The sequence below is a fragment of the Simochromis diagramma genome, unplaced genomic scaffold (assembly GCF_900408965.1).
Source record: "Simochromis diagramma unplaced genomic scaffold, fSimDia1.1 OVJJ01000487.1, whole genome shotgun sequence".
Taxonomy (NCBI): Eukaryota; Metazoa; Chordata; class Actinopteri; order Cichliformes; family Cichlidae; genus Simochromis; species Simochromis diagramma.
In genome coordinates, this window is record NW_024387305.1 from 5581820 (window position 1) to 5603608 (window position 21789).

Sequence of the window (21789 nt, forward strand, 5' to 3'; positions counted from 1 at the left end):
TGTGTAATGCGCTTCTTGGAAACTTACAGGTCACTGCTTCCTGAAAGATTATCTTAAGCCATTAATCATAAACCAAAGTGCTTCACCACATCAGCACTATTGCAAGTAAAGCAATAAGTACTGCAGTCCATCACAATTATTTGCTCCTTGTGTGAACATGGAACTTCAGAAGGGTGGAGGAAAGGAAAAAAAAAGTGGGTCGCTTCAGCAGCTGGTGTGTATCTTAGCGTGTATCTTTTAAAGTTAGTCTTCTCATTATTAAATTCCTTCTTTGTTGTACTATTCCTGTCATGGCTTAGCAAGCAAACACTGTCTGCTAAAACTCAAACAGGATTTTATGTACTAGAAATTCAGCTCTGGAACAACCTACTTGGTATTTATTTCAAGTTTTGTGGTTTATATAACGTTTTTAGAGTTACCTTACTTGTTGAATATGCAAACCACCGCTCTTTCTTACACTTGCAATATTCGTGTAAGTGACGATGAAGTGCAGTCCGTGCAGCATGCCATCACTTTGTGGTGGGGTAACAGATTCAAGCGAGCATCTCCCCACCACACTCATCACTGAATAAAACATGTAACAACCTGTAACTCTGAACTAGAGACAACACAGCCAAGTTTAATCTTCTTTTTCATTATGCTTTTTTTTTTTTGGCATCATTCGTATTTGACGAGTGTCGATTTGCACTGAGCTGCACTTCTTTGGAATATTTAACATTAATAATAAGACCATGCATGTAATTTCCTAATCATAGAGGCTAGTACTGCTCACACAGAAATGTATTTTATTTTTTATTTCTTTATTTTTTTCTCTGATTGGGGACCAGATCTGTCCTCCCCCCTACATCCCACAGTATGACAAGCCAGCCCTCTTCTGTCCCGCCCTCAGCCCATCTCGGCTCGGGCAGGATCCATCTCTGCGACGGGACACGCACGAAAAGAAGGTGCAGAGAAACCCAACAGGCGACAGAACCAAGACAAGGAAAAAAACTAAACAAAAACACACACACACACACACACACACACATATTCGACACAAGGTGGTGTTTCGCAGCGTGAAGGCGGTGCGTGTTGTACAAAGCCACCAACAACCGACCGTCCTTCATTATTTAAACTGCACATCACGGCGGTGACACTCCGGAGGTCCCACTTGGCTGCTGAGATGCATGCAGGGATGAACAGTCAGATAATTTGATCTTCGCTGTGGAAATATCCACTCGGTCTCGTTGATGACAGGAGGAAAGATGAAGTTTGCGGTTGCGGTGTTGTGGTTCTGCGTGGCTCTTGGGAAAGCTACGATGCAAGGTAAGAATCTGGAAACACTCGTCTTTAAACTGCTGAAGCTGCACAACTGTCAGGACAGAAAATCGAATTTGTACAAAACAAAAGCTCAAACTGACAGAAGATTGAGCAGGAGAATTGTGTCTAGTTAAATCGAAACACGTTATATCCTCAATATTCACACTAATTGGCTAACGTGCCACGGCTCTGCCCAGTGAGAAAGGTGTTTTAAAAAGAGGCGATCATGCTATGTAGTTTAAATATGATTGTAGTTTTTAATCAGGGCGCAGGACAAAACGATGGGGTCAGGTGAAAGAGCATGTTTATGATTTATTAAAGAGTGAGTTCACAGCGCCCCCCCTTGGGATGTGTGACTAAGAATGGGCTTTATAACACTACAGTAGAACAATAAGGGACGGTATAAATACAATACATATTCACAGCAATGGGAGAGAAGAATTCCCTTACATAATAAAGCCGTGAGCGGGCTATGCCTCATAGAATTTGATATGAAATATATTGAGCAAAATACTGTGACACAGAGATGGCAGAACAGAAGTCCACGATCAAACTGCTGTCTCTTCTTCCTGCTGTCATGTGTGTGTGTGAGCGTGGGCAGATATTACTTTAACACGCAGACACAAATTAACAATCTAAAGTTGTTTATCTGTTTGTGTGTTTGTGCACATGCCTGTGTAAATCCACTTCATCTCAGTGGCCTTGACCTTTTGCCTTAATACTTCATGGTTTAGACGAACAAGGTGCTGGAAGCTTTCTTCAGAGATTTTGGCTCATACTGACATTATAGCATCTATTACATGCTGCAGATATGTCAGTTGCGCATCAAGAATGTGAACCTCCCATTCCATTATATAACAAAGGTGGAATGAGATCCGATGTATGAACTTTGTGACGTGGCACATTATCCTGCTGGAAGAAACCATCAGAAAATGGGTACACTGTGGCGATAGAGGTATGAATGCAGTCAGCAACAATGTTTAGGAAGGACATAGTGTTTAAATGATGCTCAAAGTGTGCCAAGAAAATATATTATAAGATGCTCTTTGCATACTTTGGTTGTAATGAATGGTTAGTTGAGTTACTGTTGCTTTCCTGTCAGCTTGGCAGTTTTACTCCGAGAACTGCTGCTCACGGGATATTTTATCTTTTTCATACCATCCTCTGTAAACCTTCCCAGTAGATCAGCAGTTTCTGAACTACTCAGACCTGCCTGTCTGGCACCAACAGCCATGCCACATTTAGAGTCACTTAAATCACTTTTCATGGATGAGGGGAAATACTGAAATTACCCCTCAGCATTCAAAGCTCGCTTCCTAACTTTCCATTATTATAACAATGAAAAGATAATACTTCATTAGTCCCCTAGTGGTTAAATGATACAACTTGTAGTTTCTATAAATATGATTCTTTAGTATGTGAATTAACCCCCCCCCGAAAATCCTAGTGATTACCATATATGTCATGAGTGACCTGGTGAATGTTAAGAGGTTCAGCTTGACTGTTTTTGCATAATTCTGTTGACACACAGACAAACCAATAAACATCAAAACCTCTGTCAACTTGCTGAGACTGAAACAGTGACAGTGGAGTTAGAATATAAAGTTAAACTGTTGTTCATATGCACTGGTGTGTGACCAAAAAATGTGTTCCCCTCCAGTTTCCTTCTCTCATATTACCCCTCGCAGTGGTGCATCCTGCTGTCGCTCTATGTGAACAGATGGTAGTCACGTCAAGGTGATCATACCAGTTGTCACCCATGGGGTGCTTCAAATTGAGGAGGAGGCAGGGTGCATGTTTGCATGCTGGGTCACTCCTTTGTCTCTATCAATCATCAACAAATCTCTTTTACTCTCTCAGACACACACACACACACACACACACACACACACACACACACACACACACACACACACACATTTGACCTAATGCATTATAATTTCCCCACAGAGAAGCAACCGCATCCTTCCAACCATCACAGTGTGTGTGTTCTGATCAATACTTTCCTCTTTACCTTTGCTCAGTCAAATATGCACACACTCACATAGTGCAGGGTCAGTAAGCGTCTCTCTGAGGGAGGGCGTTGGCCCTTGGAGAGGAATCCATCCCTGTGGTGTTTGACTACAGGGGCTCCTGGGTTTTTGTTGATGAGAATCTCGAGATGGGCTGCTTCCTGTTGTGATGGGAGATAGATGGATTCAGCTGAGTGTGTTGTTGCCCCATTTCAAGTCTTTACAAACTGATTGCGGATCTGATGCAATAGTAGGTAATCTGTCTGCGTATGAACACAGCATGTGCTTTAACTTATGGAAGCACACCCAACAGAGAACAAGAGGAATCTAAAAATGAAAAAAATACACGGTATATTTGTGTCCATGCACACACACACACACACACACACATGCATGCACGCACACACACCCTTCACATTTTACCCACACTGTATTTTTTTGTCCTTTGCATGTTTTTTCCCTCAATTGATGACCAATAACTATCAAATGTTTGCATAATTTTTTAAAAAAAAAGCAAATTTATATCTGTTATATGTAAAAACATCCAGAATGTTCATTCATATCATTATAGATTCAATGGCAGCTTTGAGTCTGTACAGGTAAGTCTGTACAGGACATGTCTGAACTGGGGCAATTTATTGAAATACTTCCAAGGTGTTCTTCTCAGGCACCATTATATTAAATGGGAAGCATCTGTAAACTCTCATCTTTTAGTCTTTCTACAAATATTGCATAGGGTTAGGTTTAGACTCTTGGTAGGGTTAATGATGAGAAACCTGTCCTGAAGCCATGCAAGTGTTGACCTAGCTGGATGCTTCACTTCACTGTCATGCTTTAAGTTTCAGCATCACCACTTCATGAGGTATATCCATTTCAGAACTTCTTCAAGGACCTCTCTGCATTTGGCTGCAATCATTGCTATTCTTTCACCCATTTCTCTGTCCGTGACACAGAGACACATTCCTACAGTACAGTTCATTGCATGGATTGTACCCACCAGATAATGAGTAGAGATGGGAGTAGAAAACCATTTCCAGATTTTCTAATTAATCTGAATGATATGACTCCAAGCTTTTATTATTTTTACCAGTGCCAGCATGCATAGTCATATACAAGCCTTTCATTTTTCTCATTTTCTTTATTGTGTTCTGGCTCAGAGATGATTGATAAGGAATCAACAAGGGAGTCAATAAAGCATGGAGTGAGCTTAGAGCTTGGAGTTCTGCTGAAATAGTTCCGTTTGTCTTTCAGACCCACTCAGTCTGTTTCTTTTATAGATATTGCACAAATGCAAGAAAGCAGTCCTACATATTAGTTTAATATGCATGTTGAAGGACATGTCCCGGTCAAAATGGACTCCAAGATTCTGCAGAGAATTACTAGAGGCCAATGTAATGAAATCTAGAGTAAGTATCTGGTTAGAAACCAAGTTTGTAAGATTTTTAGGACCAAATAAAATAAAAAGAGTTGACAGTCTCACAAGTTTCTTTTACTCAAGTGACTTCTGTCTAGGCATTCTACCATAAAAGCTTGAGCTGTTGAAAGCGTTGTCATTCTGGCAGGTTTTCTCTTCACTTTAGAGGACTTCTGAACTTTTGTTATTGCAACTGTCAGGTCTCTAGTCATCTTTCATTACAAGGCTGTTCTTGCTTGCTAAGTCATTTTGGCTCGAATTATTGTGGCCACTAGATCATTATTTACCATGGCCCTCCCAAAAAGCCAAAAACAGAATAAATTATTGCAGATTACATTTTAAATGCAATCTAAAATAAACCTAGTTTCCTATATTATTTATTAATAATTATATAAATAGGGATGCCCTTCTTATCTCCCTCTCCAGCTAAAATATTATATCACGACTGTATACCAAAATGTAGGACGAAAAGAAGATTGCATTGCTTAGCAGAGAGCAATGTCGCTGCATTAAGATGCAAGTGGAAGTGGGAGTTTGTTTTCTCACTTCTATCTTTTTTTCTGTCTGTTCTCATTCCCCTTGCCCCAGTTAGTGTACCCTTCTGAAGCAACCTCTCCCCTTCCCCCTGTTTCTGTCTCTCTTATATTCTAGAGGGAATTGCTTTGGGTCACTCTGTCTCACTCTTTCTCTTATCAGCACTCTCCACTCCTCTGCAGCATTCCTCTCATTTTAGAGGCTGTTGATTCAAACTTCTCTTTTCTGTCTATCAGCTTCTGTTGCAACACTACCATAGGCTGTGCCAAATATCGGGCTCTTATGCAGACAATTGCTCCAAGCTTTGAGCTGATAAAGCCACAGAGTTACTGTGGGAGGCTCTTGTGTGACTCTCAAGTACAAATACCACATAATGCTCTGAGCGTCCAACAAATGCTGCTGTCATTTGCATCTTAGTTACACACAAAGAGTAGTTTTTTTCTACTCAGTCTAGGTTTCAAACTCATACATGTATATTTTAGCAAAGATGAACTAAACTGAAATTCACATCATAATCTTGCATGTTCTTCTCTATAACTGTTTACCTAAAAAAAAAAAAAACCCATCTCCCGGCTTGTTGAAATGAATGCACTGTTCCTTCATTGCACTGTTTCCTGTTCAGCATGAGCGTCACTCTTTAACTGACTATTATGTCTTGTGCCTGACTGCACAAAGCGCTCTGAGCTCTTTTTGTTTCCCCTGGCGATTGTTCTGTCTGAGGTGATCATGTCAGTATGATCATCTTGTCAGCCTTGGGAGCTTAGATGCATTCGCTCGGCCATGACCAGCTGTCAGTCCGAGGCTGACTGTGTGTTCATGCCTGACTCTAAGGCCCTGACTTAATTTTTTATCCCACTTATTTTTGAGACTCCGGAGACATGTGGTAGAGCTCGTTCATGCATAACTTAAACATGTAAAAATTGGAAAAGTGTGACAGTTATGTGCAGATCTGTTTTGCACATGAATGTTGAGTGTATATGAGGTAAGTAGCCATCTGTTTAGAGGTTCAACTAGTTTTACTTTTAAGTAATGCACTTTATGATGTACAATGAGGTCAACAAAGTTTGGGCCTTTGACATTTTTATATATAATTTTGCCACCACAGTGGATTAATTCAGAGGGTCTCACACAAGTGTTAAATTAACTTGCTTGCCCATGACAGCCATTTTTACACATAGGCCTCTATTTTCAGAGGCTCAAAAGTAATTTGACAATTAAGGAAATAAAATATCTGGAAATGATTCCAAGTGCTACACTTGCTATGACATGTTAGTGTGTAAATGTGAACACTGTAAAAATGAAACCTGTTAAATATCATCATATTAACACCATCATTTTGAGCCATACTAAGCTGCTAGTGTGGCGGTGTCTTATAAAAGGTTTGCACAGCTGCACAGTAATGAAACAGCATGTTAGAAGAGCAGCATTGAAAGCCACAATGGTCAAAAGAATGTGAAATCACTGAGTGTAAATGACCTTAATTTAGGTAAATAAAGAGCTGAGTTTAATCATTGTACTTACACACATCAAAAGGAAAGGGGGGGTGTCAAATGTAATGTTCAGGTACGGTCTGTGTGAAATATGAGTAATTATGTGATGTGTGTAGTCATCTGCATTGATTCCAGAAGCACATCTATTCCTTTACAAGTGTGTGACAGCTGCTCCTGCTTTTTACGACATACAACAGTCTTACATTTTTCCTTTCTGGCCTTATCCCTACTACCTTCTTCCCCTCCTTCCAGTCCAGGAAGATTTTGTGTCGCTGGCAGAGTTGGAGGATTCTCTGCTGAGGAACCTTTTCAGAGGTTACCAGAAGTGGGTGCGGCCTGTTCAGCACGCCAATGACACCATCACTGTACGCTTTGGACTAAAGATCTCACAGCTGGTTGATGTGGTGAGGAAATAACATGCACATCCATAAAACTGCAGGAGGTATACAGTGTGTATAGTAATGTCAAGTTAGTTAAATCGCTCTATAAATTGCCTCAGCTTGTTGACACTGCTTACTCTACCCAATATTTTTATATAATATTAGGTTACAATTACAAGGATTTGGGTAATTTTGTCAGTTGGTATTGATCAAATTCTTGAGCAAAGTAGATTCAGGTGAATACACAGCTGTGTCTGTGACTCTGCATAAATTAACATAGATTAATATGTAATATGGTTAATACAATCCTGTTACAATCGTCTGAGGAGAAACGGGTTATTCACAGGAACAAGAGAGGAGTGTGTGGAAATAAGAAAAGAGGAGAGACAGCAGCAGGAGAACTAGAAGATAGGTAAGCAAGGCAATAGACAGATGGAGCTTACAATAGGTGTAAATGTTATATATGGAGGTAAAAAACAAACTATTGTAGAGATGAAGCCTTCAGTGAGGATAAACAAGGAGAAGGGTGTCGAGAGGGATTTAAAGGACCTCAAAAAGAAGAGAGAGTAACAACAAAGAGAGAAGAAGAAAGACTAAAAGTGAAGTCCTAAGTGGACTTGTACATGCAGTGGGAGAGGAAGTAATGAGGCCATCAAGCTGAGAGGAATCAGATTTCATTTATTATTCACACAAGTATGCGCTCACAAAGCTGCTTGTCCCAAGTCTAAAGAGGGCAACAGTTTTACTACATCAGCATTTCACATTTGTACTTCTCCCTGAAAAGATAACATTTAGAAGAGTGCCATCTTCTGGTTTTCTGTCTAAACTGCAAATATTTATACCAAATTAATTAAATGTTGCAGTCAGGTATGCCTCACAAGCTCACGAGAGTAGACAAAATCGATTTCATAGATTTTCATCTTTCTTAATACTTTATACTTTTTCTGCTCTCAAACTCCACATGAAATGTATTCTGTCTTTGACCTTCTCCTGGTAATCCTCTACCACCTTCTCAAATGTGTTTTTATACAGTGGGTTTCATTATTTTGTATAGCACAAGATAGGAGTAAGATCACAGCAATAGTAAACCATGTCATTATTATATACTATTTTCCAAGTGAAAGTGTCATTTGGAGTAACCTATCTCTTTTTTTTTGTCTAATATTGTTTGTACTCAAAAGTGAGAAACTCTAAAATATGTGCGAGACCCCAAAAGCTGTTCCACTGCACTTATTAAGTAGGAAGCTGAAGAAGCAATTAACCCATCAACCTTTTTAGGCTTATGTCCTTTCTTTAATGCCACTCAGCTTTTTGTCTCCAGCTTTGGGTTTGCTGCTCACCTCCTCATTAGCTTCACTTATCATTTCAAGTAAGTAGATTTATAAATAATGAACTTGGTATTTTATTCTTTTTTTGTCTTGCAGGATGAAAAGAACCAGCTAATGACTACAAATGTTTGGCTCTGGCAGGTGAATACTAGCTCTACTGCTTACAAATTATAGGATCTTTTTACTGTTATTATTCACATTTTGATAAGGGTTTTTTTGGTGTCCATGGACAAGAAGATATAAATGAATGAGACTACATGATTAAATAAAGGTATAAATGTACCATTGCGTGTATATAAAATAATGATTATTATTGAGTAATTATCGATTTATTATTATTATTTTTAAAAGACAATAAAACTTGAGCACATAAATCTCAATAAAACATTTTCCATTTACGCATATTTCCAGAGGCACATTGTGAGGAGAGGCAAGAAATGTGCCCATCTTTAACACACTGTTAAATTTTGCTTTTGTATATTTTATTACATTTGGAGAGGTTCAAAGTACATTTAAGAGGAGGATGGACCCCGAATGACTGCACTACAGCAAGAGATGATCTTCTAAAACTTGTGTCGGACTCACGGAACAATACATCTCTGGCCTTGGTCAATAGTAAATTGGCTGACACAAGATGTATAATAGATAAAGATAATAAACATGCATAGATATATAATAGATGAGGGTAGTTTTAACTGTTACATACCGCTTTTGCCTTTTTTTTTTTATCTTCAGCCTTTCAGTAATAACCTTTTAATGATTCCCAATACATCCTTTAAAACAGGTGTGTCGGACTCCAGGCCTCGAGGGCCGGTGTCCTGCAGGTTTTAGATCTCACCCTGGGCCAACACACCTGAATAAAATGATTAGTTCATTACCAGGCCTCTGGAGAACTTCAAGACATGTTGAGGAGGTCATTTAGCCATTTAAATCAGCTGTGTTGGATCAAGGACACATCTAAAACCTGCAGGACACCGGCCCTCGAGGCCTGGAGTTCGACACATGTGCTTTAAAATGTCTCACACTAGTGTTACTTTCTACAAGAGATATCAGACATCAGATCAGCAAAAGAACAGCAAAAAAGTATTAAGAATTGGTCCCATTCTTATTGCTGTTTACACCTGATTGTAAACATTACTTTATATCTGCCGCATTGTACAGTTTCTTTAGTGTTAATTATTCTAATTATAAATTATTTAGTAAAAATTCTGCGAGTGAGCTCTTGATAGAAATAGAAAGTCGTTTTTTTAAACCACAATGACAAGGGCAAAAAATAAATAATCTTAGATTGTATTTGCAAGTAAAATCACCAGTATACTTCTCCTTAATAATAACGAGAAGTATACTGGTGGAAAACATATTCTAGTGTCCGTTCCATTCCTGCTGAGCGAGCAGCCTGGTGCTGTCCATGGTGCTGCGCATGGATGGTACCATGGACAGTACCATGTGTGCAGAAACTGCATGCACTTAGCTTGTAGGCTTAATGTATCAGTGGGTCATTGTGTTATTGTTCGTGTTTTTATAGGAGTGGGTTGATGTGAAGCTGAAGTGGAACCCTGATGATTATGGGGGCATTACGTCTATCAGAGTGCCTTCGGAGACAATATGGCTGCCTGATATTGTTCTGTATGAAAAGTGAGTTGCACAACACTCTACACACATTGGTACCACATTCTGAGGCATTGCTCAGTGGCTTTGTTTTTTGCCTCCCTTGCCTCACTTTTGTGACTTCAGCCTTTTTTCCTCTCTCTTTTCCATTTCTTTCCATTTTCTCCCAGTGCTGATGGTCGCTTTGAAGGTTCACTGATGACTAAAGCCATTGTGCGCTGGGATGGCACCATAACATGGACTCCGCCCGCCAGCTATAAGTCGTCCTGCACCATGGATGTCACCTTCTTCCCCTTTGACCGACAGAACTGCTCCATGAAGTTCGGTTCCTGGACTTATGATGGAAATATGGTGGATCTTGTCCTGGTGGACCACTACGTGGATCGTAAAGACTTCTTTGATAATGGCGAATGGGAGATCCTCAATGCAACAGGAGTAAAGGGAAGTAGGAGGGATGGGGTTTACTGGTATCCATTTGTCACATACTCCTTCATCCTTAAAAGGTTGCCCTTGTTCTACACCCTCTTCCTCATCATCCCCTGCCTTGGCCTGTCCTTCCTTACTGTGCTGGTATTCTATTTGCCATCAGACGAAGGAGAGAAACTTTCACTTTCAACATCGGTGCTGGTATCGCTCACTGTGTTCCTGCTGGTCATAGAAGAAATTATCCCTTCATCCTCAAAGGTTGGCAATCTATGTTAGTGTTTCTCCATAGTCAAGTTTTTACTGGGCTATATTATGATTATTATTTATTTATTTTTTAATCCACTTTTCTTTCTTCTGTGTTCAGTTATCCTAACTACAATCTTAATTACAGCATGCTCTAATTAAAATGGAGCACAACCCCAACCGTCTCAATTACCTGCTGCTTGAACTGCATGTCAGCTCTATTAACCAAGCAAGAGAGAAAAACGAAAAAGCCTTCAGAAAAAACTACTTTCAAAGGCAATGACAGAATCAATGACTTTTCAGTCTGTAGCCCACTACGAGGCATATTTCATAGACTATTATAATGTTGCCTGAATGTTTTATTCAGGGTTAATATGTTATTACAGAGGATAGTTTAAACAAGAAGTAAGTAGAAATGCTATAAAAGTTCTTAAAATGTGTACCATGCTTTTTAAATGTATTAGACTAATTAGTATTTTTTTTGCAAATGAATAAAATCTATATTTAACAAGCTTTGAAACACATCAGAAATGCACTTTGTTCATCATTAAATATTTTTAAAGCAATTTTTGTTAAATATAAACAAATTTCATCCATGACAGCAAAAAAAGAAAAAAAAAGGCATGAAATTGTATTTTAAACATCTACACTGGCATCTTACAGTGTTAAACTAAAGCTCTTCTCTGAAACATGTGGGCGGGTACAGTCTCTGCTTCATTAACAGCTCCTTGAATCTCCTGATAGAGATGCTAAGGTGAAACGACTTATACATCTCGGAGTCTAGGAGGTACACTGAGTTATATGATGTCACGTAATTCCAATCGTTTAGTAGCCACGAGCCTGAGCAGAGGTCTTTTCAAACATAATGCACAAAAGACTTGTAATCTTCTGCAGATACATGAGAAAAAGTAAATTCTACCACAAGGAATCAAAAGAATTTATTTATGTTATATACAGTGCATCCTAAAAAGCCAGTGAAACAAACTCAGGTCTCTTAAACCACTACTACATGACATTAATTTTTCTTTAAATTTAGCTAATATTCCAAATTTTGCTGATTAGTGAGTGGAGGAACTATCCTACAGTCTTGTTCATGAGTAATGATAATGGGGAAATGACGGACAGATTGGGGCCACTGCTGCAGTTATATGGATGCTGCACCAGTCCAAAGTGGTGAAAAGATAGTTTAGGGGCGCTCTTGATTTACTGGTCGACCTGCGTCCACACCCTCACCTATGGTCACGAGCTTTGGTTAGTGATCGAAAGAATGACATTTACAGCTGGGGCATGTCCTACTGGGGACGGACCCGGGGTAGACCCAGGATATACTTTGGTGCTCCCCTGGATAAGCTGGAGGAGGTAGCTGGAGGAGGTGGTTCGGGAGAGGGAGGTCTGGTATCTGCTTAGGCTGTTGCCACCTTGACAGAGCCCCAGATAAGTGGAAGAAAAAAGATAGCTGGATGGATGGAAGTATTACTGATGTTTGTACACAGCTGAATACCTGTCTCATCTTTACATTTACAGGTGATCCCACTAATTGGAGAGTACCTGCTCTTCATCATGATCTTTGTCACATTCTCCATTATTGTCACTGTCTTTGTGATTAACGTCCACCATCGCTCCTCTGCCACCTATCACCCCATGGCACCCTGGGTAAAGAGCCTCTTTCTTCAGAGACTGCCCAGACTCCTTTGCATGAGGGGACACACAGACAGGTAACAAAGATCAGCTTTAGTTAAACAAATATTAGTTAAGAGAGTTAGTTATAACATTTCCAACTAACCTTCAAAGCCTAACAGTTTCAGTTAGCAGCTACACATGCAAAATAAAAGAAATAAAATAACAGATTTAGTGTCATTATCTGCAGATACCACTTCCCAGACATTGAGATGCGAAGCCCAGAGCTGAAGCCCCGTCGAGGTGCGGGGAGGAGGGGCGTTCCTGGGCACTGTGGCGGTCAGCAGAGAGGCCCCCATGGAGGGAAGGAGGATGAAAACCAAGCTTGGTTGGCAATGCTGGAGAAAGCCACAAATTCCGTTCGCTACATCAGCCGTCATATCAAAAAGGAGCACTTTATAAGAGAGGTGGGCGTGGCCAAACGGGAGACTAGATGTGGGACGAATTGGGTTGGATGCGTGTTACATCATCTGTTTACTGTTACAGAAGTGGCACAGAGTCATTTACATGTCCCTAATGAGGGATGTTTTACTGTGAAAAAAATGTTTGGCGCCAACACAGACTCACACCTGTGTACTTTTGTGTTTCTGTGTCTCTCTTTGTTTCATCAGGTTGTACAAGACTGGAAATTTGTGGCTCAGGTGCTGGACAGAATTTTCCTGTGGGCCTTCCTAACAGTGTCAATCCTGGGAACTATCCTTATCTTCACCCCTGCTTTGCAGATGTACCTCAGCACACCTTCATGAAGGCGCACACTCAGACTCATGAATACTCTCCAACAGTTCGTTCTTGGTTTCCAGTCTGTCTTTAACTATGATTTATTGATAAAGCTCAGTGAAACATTCATATTGTATCTTTCTATTGTAGAGACAAGCCCGGGCAACAAACTTTTACCTCCCTACAACATGGTTTGCAGCCTGTAATAACTACTGGAGACTGTAATGCTCTAGATGCAACTTGTCCTTTGCTGTGAAATGCATGTAGAGGGGTGCAGAGGAGTATAAGCAATAAGCAGGTTAAGGTAGCGTGTATGATTTGAACATCTTTGTTTGTATAAATGTAAAAGTAATTATACATGCAACAAAATGCACAATGTCACTCCATGAATATTGAGCTGTTTTATGTGTCACATGCACTTTGTTGATTATTGTATGTTCTGTAATGATGATCAGAATAAAGAAAAAATTGAATACCACTATTTCTACGTCCTTTTTTGCGACACCCACACATGCTGAACAGGTAGAATAAAGTGTTAAATTGATATATATATATAAATATGGTAAAATGATTAGTAGTAGTAATGATAATAATAATAATAAAAATAGATGTCTGGTACCCATAGTGTCCGCTAGATGGTAATCTAGCACTGTAAACTGCACCCAACAGCTTCAGTGTGCACTAGAATGTGTTATTGGTTGTAATGACACAGTATATACACTAAGTGGCAGCAGACATCCATTTTTTGTCACAAAGGCACACATGACGGTCTCTGCAGAACAGCAGTAGTCTTTGTTCAACAATGTGGTGGAATTAGCGTTGAGCAACAATGGCTGAGAAACAGTTTCTAAAAGGGTTCATTTTTTGCTTTCCAATTTGCCTACATAATAATGCAACAGATACAATTTACAATTTAAGACACTGTACATAGACTATAATAAGTTAGTAAAATAAAATCACTTGATATAATATAGAGGGATGTCTGATAGCGGCTTAGGGTGTTGCCACCTCGACCAAACCCTAGATAAGCAGGAGGAAAAGGATAGCTGGATGGATGGATGGGTTGATGCCATGGTTTAGCATCAACCCTAGAGACCCCCCCCCCCCCCAAGAAAAAATGGTGAGGTGCTGTGTCAGTCCTCATCAGATGAAGATGAGCTCTGCACAAGGGCATATTATCATCACCATCGTCATCATTAGTAATTACACGAGGAGACAGTGACCTTAAATCTCCCCAGAACTTGTTCTCCCAGCTGACTGGGTGTGTATTTGAACCACGAACTGTAACTTTATAATGGTGGTAAATTTCTTACATTTTTAGTCACCCAGATGTTACAAGTGGCAGTCTAAGGCGATATCGTATTGTTGCGTGATTTGGCCTAGTTTTTGGAAGATGAGTTTGTTCTCTGACTTATTAAATATGACTGGGATGCTTAAGCAAGAGTCTCCCCTCTTTCCCCTGCACTTGAACAGTCTGACCTCAGCCCACTCTTCCATTATTCACAGCTACAGATCTGACTCAGGAAGACAGGTGTGTGTGTGTGTGTGTGACACAGATAGACTGTGACAGAGGAGGGTGCAAGCCCCTCAGGATTGCATACAAATAAACAAGCTTTCAGCTCTTTCAATGGAGAAAAATCTTTGACCGTATGCGAGACACCCAAAATATTATGAACGGAGCTCTTCTTTCCAGCCAAAAACATATTTCATGTACTTGCTTTCTTTAGAGCTGCTGGGAAATTAATAATTCAAGACAACTAAACTGTATGAGAGGTGGCGTCAGTTATTTGTGATTAAAAAACTGAAACCCACCAAAGCACTTTAGAATATACCTTTGTCTTTCCTTATTTTCTGTACTTCTGGATCTGCATGATATCACCAAAAGCAGATGACCTTAACATGGTCATTTTAAGCATATAGTTCTGGCTGTTAGCATTGCATCTCCAACCACTTGTTTAAATTTTCTATTTGCAAGGGACAGCCAATCTTAAAGCCAATGAGAAACGTGGCCAATCTTGTGGTAATAAAGGATTATTATCAACAATGAATCATGCAAAAAAAAAAAAAAAAAACCAATGGTGTGGGACTTGAGCAATTAATCCCAGGCTTGCTCTGTCCATGACACTGCCTGTGTTATGCACATTTTGAGTCAGTTTCTATGAATCTGAAACTGAATGGAAGTTCAGTGTATTGACTTGAAGTTGCTATTAGCAACACCAAATATTTATATCAATACGCTACGGCACATACCACAAATCATCACACCCATTTTACAGTTTATTGCTGTGGCGTTAACATGGGTGGCTTGGCACATCATGCCCCCTTCTCTGGGCATACTGTCTACATATATACTGCAAGTACCAAAACCTCGAAGAATATAGAAAATATAAAAAACAAAAAAAGCAATAAACAGTAAAGGATGGATGATTGAAACATCATTTTTTGTTGTTATAATTTAGACAAATCGTGTGAACAAAAGTTAACTGAAAAGAATAATAATGGATTGCATTTATATAGCGCTTTTTGAGAACCTCAAAGCGCTGTACAGTTCCACTATTCATTCACTCACTGGTGGAGGCAAGCTACAGTTGTAGCCACAGCTGCCCTGGGGCAGACTAACAGAAGTGAGGCTGCCATATCGCGCCATCAGCCCCTCTGGCCATCAACAGTAGGGTAAAGTGTCTTGCCCAAGGACACAACGACCGAGACTGTCCAATCTGGGGATCGAACCGGCAACCTTCCAATTACAAGACGAACTGCCAACTCTTGAGCCACGATCGCCACAGAAAAGAAGGCACATAAAGGGTACTCAATATGCTTTATTCTAACTCCATATTATTATGATTATTGTCTTTATTGAATAGCACATTGAATGATTTGTAGTTCCCTGCATGATCCTTTTTAACTTTTTTTATTGGGAACAGCTGAAGTTTGAGTTCATCCTTTGTCTGAAAGAAAGTGTTTGAGCTTGTCTCCCTTTTAGGAAAACCTCACTCTCAGCCAACTATCTTGTGATTGGCTGCCTGTCACAAACAGAAAGTTCTAAACTCTGTGTTTAGGGAGAGCTCTGTGTCTCTGTCTTTGTCAGTATAGCTAATATTAAGGAAACTGGCTATACTAATACCAAAAGACACAAGTTGAATAAGACAGAAAAACCCAGCTGAATATGAGTATTTTGATAAGTTGTTTATACAAATGGTGAAAAACACATATGACAAAAAGTTTAGTTGATTAAATAAAAGTCAAAAATCTCTCATTTGATCCCAGGAGGAGACACAAATCCCTTGAGGGTTGCATTAGTAAGGGCATCTGGCATAAAAAAAATTGCCGAAATCAAATATGCAAAGCTACCCATGGTGATGACCCCTTGTAACAAAGGAAACAGCCAAAGGTAGCTTTGACCATGTAGCAGAAAGCAAGGAACAGATTCATCTTAGTGGCAGAATTAACTCGTTAATGTTTACCAGGCAGTGTTTAACAAACTAATGATCTGACAGTCGACAAGAGGACAGGCAAGACTCTATAGCACAGATTTTACACAGGTGAAAGCAATCAGACACAAATCAATAAGCTAGGGTGAAAATTGCCAAACAGGGAAATGTGAGAATGATAAACAAGTCTCACTTTTGTCCGCTGTGTAAATTACAAATGACGGACATACATTCGTGGACACAAGTCACTTGGACTCACTAAAGTTGTCATGCAGTATTTTATATTCATAGGGATCCCGACTCAGTTCGTTCCATCTGAATGAACATTCATTGCTAAGCCAGACACCGTACAAGTGAAATTCAGCTTTACCTACCTTTATGTGTCAGGTATTTTCATTTCATTTCAAGGCAATAGGCACTGCTTTACTGTGAGACAGGTTTAGAAATACACGATTAAAGCTCTCGTTGAGAAACATTCATGGTTTCTTTTCTGCTTAGTACTGACTTGGGATATGCATAGTTTATTTTCTGTGACACCGACATACAATTCCAGTAGGAATGAAAAAGAAAAGATTGAAAAGGTGATCATAGAGGCACGCTAGGGAATTTCCTGGCATAAAGAAAGACTCAATTTTCAGCTTTATATCTGTTATCACCACTGGGAACTGCAGCTTATCTGAATGAAAAGGCAGAAACACACAAGGTTCTCTACAAGGTCAGTCTCACAACCATTCTTAATGGAACAATTCCAGGTTGTACATCACTGAGAAATTACAGGGTTGTGGCCCTGGCACCGTGGGTGAAAGTATTGGAAAAGACCTGTTCATCCATCCACTTGCTGACCTTATATTTTCATCACATCTACTGTGTGTGTGCATGTGTGTGTGTGTAAGTGTGTACACAAGCCTTGTGAATTCATGACATAAACTGTCAGTAGCACTTACAGCACTACGAAAAGCTTGTAAGGACTGCAAAACATACTCTATTGCACTCCTCAGCTTCTTCATTTAAAGGTGTGATCCTACCTTTCAAAGAAAACACAGACCTATTTCGACGTGACCTTTACCTTTCATGTCTTCTGTCATGAAAACTGACAGTCTGAGTGAAGGGCATTTGCTGTTTTCTGCTCACTGAGATATGAAAGTGAAGAAATTTATAGAAAAATCATGGCAACGAGGTAGGTTTCTCAAGAGGGGTTAGCTGTGAGAAGGTGAATAGGTTGCTGTTAGTTATGGACTTCACACAGAGGTGTCATGATCTGTGTGTGCAGATCGTGTTGGAGAGAGGGTTCAAAGGCAGAAGCGTAGAGACAGGAGTGGACTTAACAAAAAGCAAGCAGTTTATTTAGGCTGGGAGAAAAACCAACAAGAATACAAAAGGCAAAAAGAGACAAGACTTTACTAACTAAACAAAACACTAAGAACTGGACACGTGGATGCATGGAGTAACTGACACAATATATACACATGAGGGTGATTTAAGTGGAGACACATGGAAACATACGCAGGACAAATCAGGCATAAGGAGACAGGGGAAGGAAAAACTGAACACAATGCACATGACACAAAGGACTGCCAAAATAAAACAGGAAGTAACATGCACACCAAGAGTCAGACAAGGACACACAGGCTTGACACCAAGACAGGGGTATACAAACATGGAAACACACAACAGACTGGGGAAGATAAAGGATGACAGAGAGGGAGAAGAACATGGAGACAGACACGGAGACATGACAAGGAGTAGACCATGACACAGAGGTACGTTTACTCACTGTTAAATAAATCAGTACTAGATATGGAAAAGGTCATGCTAAAATGCTGCATTCATAAAAGAGATTGTCTGTATGTGAAAGTCATTTATACAAAAATTAATATATTTAATTTCTAAAAGTATTTAGTTAGAAGTGATGTAAAGATAACTCAACAACATATTCATCGCATGTCCTTTGTAGAGTATTTCAGCAACTTTCAGTTCATTTTTTGTCGCCAAGGAGCAGTTAGGTTAGGTGTAATTAAAGTTTCTTCTACATGTGAATTTGCCCTTTCTAAACCACATTTCCAACTGTAACAAAGAAGGAAAACAAACAAACAAAAAAACCTTAATCTCTTCCACTCCGGGCAACAAATAGGATATTTTCCTTGGGAGTTAGTGAAGAACAAAACAGAGTGAGAAGGAGAGTGAGTACAGGAATTGCAAATTAATGTTTTTCCAGACCTGCTAAATATACACAAGTATTTGCTAACATTTTTTGCTGTCTCTATTATTTAAGGTCTATTAAACTTGAAAAAGGTCAAAATGTAACTTTAAGAAGTAATTATGACATTTTTTTTACCGGGTACATAAGATATAACAAAACATTTTCCTAATCCTGGATGGAAAAGATTTTTTCGTTTATTAAGGTGCAATTAAAAAAATGAGAAAACAACAATGGGTCCACTGGTCGTTTTAAGCAAATATGTTGATCGTGTTACGAAACAGTTGTATAAATAAACTCGTGAACCAGCTCTTGAGGTAAATATCCAGACTTTTAGCTGCTAAAGCTATAAGACACATGCAGGACTGTATTCAGTATGTGTTGTGTCTTCAGTGCAACCTGATTATTTACAGTGCAATGCATTTTAAAGAGACAGAATAGCACACAAATAGGAGCAGAGTACCAGTAACAAACCCTCCAGGCTCAGCCAAAGGGACCTGTGTTTAATTTGAGTTGATAGCACTCATCATATATGCACAGAACTGTGTCCAGATTGAAGCCTTAGGGAGACAGAAAGCGACGATGGGGAGGCATGGGAAGAAGGGAATTTTTTTACACTGTGGATAAGGCAATCCAGTGAGAGAGTGTGGTAAATAGTGAGAGCAAGAAAAACGCTGCAGGCTCTCTTGTAATGGTCTGAGGATATCACTGTATCTGATGTTCACATTCAGTGCTTCAAGAGTACAAAACAGAGACAAGCGGAAGCAGAGAGGAAGAAGACAGAGACTGCAGTTTGTTTAGGAAAAAAAGACAACATCACGCTTAAAGAGGGATTGAGTGGGAATAGCAGATTAGCAGCGGGAAAAAGAATGAAAAAAATTGGAGGACATGAGGGTGGGTGAAAGGGTGACTAAGAAGAAAAGAATAGGAAAGAAAGAACTATAATATAGTGAACGCAGGGGTAGCATAAATGACTAAGCTAACTGATGTGGAAACCAATCATATGTGCATCACACCAAACCAAACAACAACTTGAAAGGTCTCTATACAGGGTGGCAATGCTGCACGCAAGCTACAACACAAAGTGCACACACATGCAACCCAACACAACAGTCGTGCCATGCAAGGTGTGCTGCCTGTGTGCCCTGAAGATGTTATTCTCCCTACTGACAGCACCACACTGAAGCTCAGGCAACTGCCTCGTTAGAAGTAATTACGTGATGGAATATGCTTTAACAATTGGCCACATGCACCAGACTTACCTCACTGGACAGCTGCCATGCTGATTAAAGACATAACCAGTGGTGCATGCTGAAATGAAACTGTGTTCATCTAACCTAATTCATCATCTGCACCACTGCTGCAAAAACATGCCATGGATGATGTTCTTGGTATAAAATGTTGGTTAGTGACTAACACTAAAATTATTATTATTATTTTTAAATTACCTTTGATTGGTAAAACAGGGAGAACCTTATTCTTCCAATCTAAAAAAGAGTAATGTGCAAGAAGGTATAACTGAGAGACCTAACACTGACACTCACTAGAACAAATCTAAATGAACAGTGAACAATGAAAGCCAAGTAACTTTTGGTAGGTGCTGAGATACCTTTTTAAAGAATGTCTTAAAGACTCAGCATGGCTCCATGTGTGAGGAGTTAACAGAATCTACAGACCAGAATCATCCAAAAATATGTTGTAATAGATGTGTAATAACCTTGAAAAAACGAATGGAGTAAATTTTTTGGTCCCTGTCCTTCTTCATGGGGTCCATGATTTTGCACGAGTACAGTAGCCTAGAACAGACATCAATAATTACTCTACAGAGGATGGTTTGTGGTGGTTTTATTGACCAATGATCCTCCTCCAAGCTTGAAGTACAAGTCTAAGATGATTTTCAGGTGGTCGCGGTCTAAAACCTAACCCTCAGATTGCATTATTCATTGTACCTTGAAACAATGCTAACAAGTCTGCATATTCTTTGAAATTATTACTGACAATTTCAGAGTAAGTCATAGGGGAACAAAAGCCACATGATTCCACATGATCTGAGCCATGTCTGTTTTACTGTGAAATTCAATTTTCAAAAGGTTTCTGGGTTTTCATTCATGTACACATGTTTGTAGTCTTATTATTTTTAATGCATCAAAGCTCAAAGTCAACTTTAGGCTGCCTCTCATTACCTTTATTTCCAACTCAAATTTCACTGTCTTCTTTTTGTCATTTCACAGATTACTTCAAAGGGGTCCCTCAGACATGTGTTGTATTGTGATGTAGAACGCTATGCTAATATGACCTTGCACCTACTTGTGCTATGGAGGACAATTTGAGACCTATGACAATGAAAGGATAAAGATGGTGTAGGCATGGCCATTTGGAGCTAGACAGAACTTTATGGATACAGATATATAGACTGAATATAGACTGAATCACATTGAGAGCTACATAGCTAGAAAGATATATATTAAACTTAAAGCTTAAAGCATTTAAAGCTGTTTATTTGGCATTTATTTGGTAACACTCTATAAACAAAAAGTATTGCACAGTGAAGAACTAGTATTACCAAGAATCTCACCATTAAATTAGAATATTTAAGTTTTCCCCTTCCATGAAATACGCACAGTAATAATAATAAAAACAGCAGCGACATAGGTGCAATCTAAAAGTACTACTTTCTCAGTGGCAGGTTCCTGGCAAAGGAGCAGTGTGTTAGAAGAAATAAGGAGGAGCTGTAGGAAGTGTGACAAAAGGAGAAGATTTGGCTCTCTGCTCAATGTGTGCTGTTTTCTATACTTGTTTATTTGTTTCTCAGTTGTTTTAGATCCCTGTGGCATGCAGGAGGAGATCTTTTATTACACTGGGTGTGAAATCACGCTAAGCCGCTTAGTCAATCAATTACCAAAAAAAAAAAAAAAAAAAAAAAGTGTGTAAAAAGTTTTTTTTTAAAGTTGGGTGGGGGCGTGCTGTCCTCTTTTGGAAATGTGTGCATGTTGAGATTATGCGTTCATCGGTTCCTTAGTCATCATCCATAAA

The 21789-nt window shown here is 39.4% G+C and overlaps 1 protein-coding gene across 1 annotated transcript; it reads left to right on the forward strand.

The window, feature by feature from the left end:
- Positions 1-888: 888 nt before the first annotated feature.
- chrnb3a (cholinergic receptor nicotinic beta 3 subunit a) lies at positions 889-13599 on the forward strand. Its single transcript, XM_040004747.1, has 8 exons — positions 889-1305; positions 7002-7153; positions 8554-8598; positions 9983-10092; positions 10236-10749; positions 12259-12449; positions 12602-12818; positions 13023-13599. Exons 1-8 carry the CDS (start codon positions 1230-1232, stop codon positions 13155-13157), a joined length of 1440 nt encoding a protein of 479 aa, XP_039860681.1. The 5' UTR covers positions 889-1229; the 3' UTR covers positions 13158-13599.
- Positions 13600-21789: the final 8190 nt, after the last annotated feature.

Excerpts from the sequence above, each read along its gene's own strand:
- chrnb3a (XM_040004747.1), top strand. The coding sequence starts at position 1,230 with ATGACAGGAGGAAAGATGAAGTTTGCGGTTGCGGTGTTGTGGTTCTGC. Across the intron at positions 1,306-7,001 it reads TGGGAAAGCTACGATGCAAG|TCCAGGAAGATTTTGTGTCG; the intron begins GTAAGAATCTGG and ends CCCTCCTTCCAG. Across the intron at positions 7,154-8,553 it reads TCTCACAGCTGGTTGATGTG|GATGAAAAGAACCAGCTAAT; the intron begins GTGAGGAAATAA and ends TTTGTCTTGCAG.